At 38.2% G+C, this 4,837-nt stretch overlaps 1 protein-coding gene across 2 annotated transcripts in view; it reads left to right on the top strand.

Annotated features, from left to right (window-relative positions):
* The window catches only part of LOC128249399 (protocadherin beta-6-like), a 37,491-nt gene extending 32,706 nt beyond the window's left edge, over positions 1–4,785 (top strand). For both annotated transcript variants that reach the window (XM_052972915.1, XM_052972916.1), the window contains exon 2: positions 1,596–4,785. In XM_052972915.1, coding sequence (XP_052828875.1) covers positions 1,640–4,621 — 2,982 coding nt within the window. In that variant the 5' untranslated portion in view covers positions 1,596–1,639 and the 3' untranslated portion in view covers positions 4,622–4,785. The remainder of the gene's footprint in view (positions 1–1,595) is intronic.
* The last annotated feature ends 52 nt before the right edge of the window (positions 4,786–4,837 follow it).

Consider the following 4,837-nt stretch of genomic DNA (forward strand, 5'->3'; position numbering starts at 1 on the left):
ATCCCCACCACCACAATCACCACCACCACCACCACTGCTACCACCATCCCCATCACCACCTCCAACACTGCTACCACCAGCCCCATCACTACCACCATTACCTTCACAACCACCACCACCACTGTTGCCAGCACCATCCCTGTCACCACCCCTGTTACCTTCACTACCATCACCACCATCACCACAACCTCCACCACCACCACTGCTACCACCATACTGCCACCACAACCATTGTTTGAGGCCCAGTCCAATTCTTCTGACAAGTTCTTCCTGTTTGAAAGAAACTGTTATCAATATTCATTTTATTGCTGATGTTGTTCATGTTGATGATAATGTTGTCATTGATGATAATGTTGTCATTGATGATAATGTTGCTGTCTGGTTATAGGTTAATGTTGCTGTTGCTGTTGCTGTTGTTGTTTTATTAATGGGTTCTAATCATTTTGATAAAAAACCATTAGAATTGATGATTGTTTGGCGTGTTGTTGTAGCAACAAAAATAACCGCTAAAACAACAACAGCAACAACAAATGTTGCAACAGCAAATGCATCAATTAAGGCAACATTGCAAGGGTAAAGAAATAATAATAATAATAATAATAATAATAATAATAATAATAATAATAATAATAATAATAATAATAATAATAATAATAATGATGATGATGATGATGATGATGATGATGATGATGATAATAATAATGATGATGATGATGATGATGATAAGCAGTTGTGGTCAATGAAAAAGGTGGTAGTAGTACCAGTAATTGTCGGAGCCCTGGGAACAGTGAGTAAAAATCTCGAGAAGTACGTGGAAGAAATAGGGGCTGCAATAAGGGTGGAGCACTTGCAGAAAACAGCACTCGAATACTCCGGAAGGTGCTCGAAAAATAAGGGGTGTTACCTGAGTTCACCGGTAGTGAACAGCTGACACTGTAGTATATCTCCAGCATTAGAAGCTGTGCAAAGGCAATGATGATGATGATGGTGATGATAATGATAGTAATCTTTTCTACTATTGGCACAAGGCCTGGAATTTGTGGGGAGGAGGATAGATAATTACATCGACCCCAGTACTTGACTGGTACTTAATTTATCAACCCCAAAAGGATGAAAGGCAAAGTCGACCTCGGCGGAATTTGAACTCAGAGCACAACAGCAGACAAAATACTGCTAAGCATTTTGCCCGACATGCTAACGATTCTGCCAGCTTGTTGCCCTAAATAATAATAATAATAATAATAATAATAATGATAATAATAAAAATAATAATAATATATTGTTTTGTCTTGGTATAAAAGGTGGGCTACAGCTAATATTCTGCTCAACACCACAGATATGCATGTCATTTGTTTGTCCTTAACCAGTTGAGCATGTCCCTTGGTGGCTGACAGTATGTGCATCTCTGATCACGAGTGTGTGTGTGTGTGTGTGTGTGTGTGTGTGTGTGTGTGTGTGTGTGTGATATCACCTTCACAAGATTAATAAATTGTCATGTGACTAATATGAAAGAGAATGAATATAATAAATGTGAAAGAAGAAAATTTTTTGCTTCCAAATTAATTTGATGTTTCTTTTTCTTCTTCTTCTTTCAGGGCCTGTAGATATATTTCTTTGAAGACCAGTGTCTGCAACTGCTATGCATGAGGCTATGTTAGCGGAGCTGTTATTACTTTTTCTCCTGCTGCATAACTCATCCTGCACAGACCTTTCCTACAATGTAGCAGAAGAGAAACGCCCTGGGACGTTGATTGGTGACATCGCTCAAGACACCCACTTCCATGACCAGTTCTCTGCCCAAGATCACAGCCAGATCACTTTTAGTCAGCTTCATGTAGGTTCATCAGAAAATTTTGAGCTTTTTAACATTTCCAAGACAGGAAAGCTTTACACGGTTAAAAGGTTGGATGCTGAAGCCCTTTGCATATATGCCACAGATTGTTTCAGGATTCTAAAATGTGTGATCCATCAAGAGGAAGCGTTTGTTAAAATATTAAAAATAAAAGTTAGTATAGAAGACATAAACGATCACAAACCAGAGTTTCCCGAGAGTCAAGTAGACCTTTGGTTCTCGGAAACTGATGGAAGGGGCACAAAGCGATCGATATCCAATGCTATAGATAGAGATGTGGGTATCTTAACTTCCAAAATTACATACGAACTTAGTAAAGATGTAGACGAACCATTTTCATTGACAGTTTCAAAAAGAGTTGACGGCCGGGCCAAACTTGAGATTATCCTCGATGAAAAGTTAGATAGGGAAGTGAGAGACCAATATTCTTTAGAAGTTATTGCCAAAGATGAAGGATACCCACCACAACAAAGTAGTTTAAGGGTCCAAATATCCATTTCAGATGTTAACGACAACTCACCCATTTTCTCACAAAATGTTTATAATGTTTCCATTAAAAAATCCCACCCAAGGTCCATACCAGTTGTAACTCTCTCTGCAACAGATCTAGATGCAGGTGAGAACAGTCGAATATTTTACCGTTTTAGTTCTCAGACTTCCAATATTGCCAAAGACTATTTTGATTTGAATGAAATGTCAGGGGAAATCTTCCTGCGGAGAAGATTCCCATCAAGACAAATACTAACCTATAAATTATTTGTAGATGTCATCGATGGCGGAAATCCTCCCCTAAGTTCCACTGCTGTTGTATTTGTAAATGTTATCAACCAACAAAATAAAACTCCCCGTATTGACGTTAAATTCCTCACTTCACAATCCGAAAACTCTGCAACAATCTCAGAAGCCATTAAGGTAGGAAGTTTCATTGCCTATGTGATAATTATTGACGATGATATTGGCCAAAACGGAGAGATTTCTTGTGAACTTAACCATGATAAATTCCAACTACAGATTTTAGGCTCAAAAGAATACCAGGTAATTGCTAAAAATCCCATAGACCGAGAAGAACAAGACCATTTTGAGTTTTCTATAATATGTCAAGACAAAGGGACGCCTCCATTGAAGGCAGAACGTAAGTTTTCAATCCAAGTGACAGACGTCAATGATGTGAGACCAGAATTTACAAAAGATACATTCAAGTTCCTCTCTTATGAGAACCAGGCTCCAAATTTCCCAGTTGGTTTTGTCAATGCTACTGATCCTGATTTAGATTCTGGAGGTGAACTCCACTATTTCATGTCTGAGAAAGATGAAAATACCCTTCCTTTTCAAATATCAGAAAATGGGTTAATCACCACTAAAGGCTCAATAGACCGAGAAACTAAAGAATTATATGAATTTCCAGTGTTTGTCCGAGACAATGGAAGACCTTCACTGAACACTTCTGCCAATGTTGTTGTGGAAGTGATGGATGAAAATGATAATGCACCTTTCTTTACTTTTCCAAGTGAGAATCCTGCAGTTATGGAGGTCTACTATGAACCACAAAGTAGCAACAATATCACTTTTCTGAAAGCTTTCGATAATGACAGTCCAAGAAATGCCTTCCTTCAGTTTGAAATTGTTGGAGGCAATGAAAGAGATTTGTTTGCGCTTGATTCTTATAATGGTTTGTTGTCTTTCACACGGGATGTTTACCGAAATGATGCTGGTTCCTATGACCTACAGTTCCTCGTCAAAGACAGTGGCATTCCCGTTCTGTCATCAACAACAACACTAACTTTAATCCTAAGTGTCAGCAATGACACACAGGAAATGATCATGCATCAGCGAACACAGCCGAGCGACAGAATCCATCTCAATTTGGTCATAGTTATTGTACTGCTTTCTGTGATAATAGCCATATCAATATCGATCTCGTTAACAGTTTGTATTATTCAGTGGAAAAACCAATCCAAAGCACCAGAAAGTGGACGAGTCAGCCCAACAATAAAACAAGCAGCTGAACAAAGTCTTTTGAATTATTCTGCTGAGCAAGAAATATTCCATACAGATCCGCAAGTAAACAGAAGGTCTTCAGAACAACAGAGTCTCAGTAATTCCACTCTATCCAGGAGACACAGCAATGAACGTAGTTCAGCAGAGATGTCTATACAAGAACAAAAAATAATTATTCCTGAACAGAAGATGACTCCAGAACAAATAGAAGCTGCGAATAGAAGAACATCGGAACAAAAGAAGAGGTTCATCAATCCACCAACACGGAGAACGAGTGTTTTAGAAGGAGATATTCTGCCACATGAACAAAAGATTGCGCTCAAAGAAAAAGCAGTTCAACGTGACAATCGCAAAGTTGAACTTCCGACCAAAAAGATTCCGGAAAAGAAGAAAGGCAAAGCGAGACGTCATAAAAAAGAACCGATTATTATTTGTGCTAAAAGCAATGAACCCTTAATCAAAAAGACTGCAGTGATGGCAGCTGATACGGCAGTAACCCCACCACCGCTAGTTTTAGATAACACACCCACATCGTCTCTGAAATCAAACGCAACAGCAACATCTTCTGGGAAATCATCTAGTACTACCGCCACATCATCACTCAAGTCCAATGCAACTGCGACATCATCTCTGCAGTCAGATACAATATCTTCAATGAAGTCGAATGCAACAGACCGAAGTGATCCATGCTCAAGTATGCCAAAAGGTGCATTCTATCATGTCCTTTATGCATCAGAAGAAAAACCTCCATTGGATGACAAGCAAACGTGAAAATTAATCTGACCGCAAAGTTCAGGTCATTTGGTGAAAATCAATTAAAAGAGGTCAATATACTTGACCCTTAAACTTGACAACATACTCTAGCAAAATATGTTTGAACTGTATATATATATGTGTCTGTATATATATATATATATATATATATACATATATATACACACACACACATGTATGTATGTATATACATATGTATATATATATATATAT

Source organism: Octopus bimaculoides, chromosome 14 (genome assembly GCF_001194135.2).
Source record: "Octopus bimaculoides isolate UCB-OBI-ISO-001 chromosome 14, ASM119413v2, whole genome shotgun sequence".
NCBI lineage: Eukaryota > Metazoa > Mollusca > Cephalopoda > Octopoda > Octopodidae > Octopus > Octopus bimaculoides.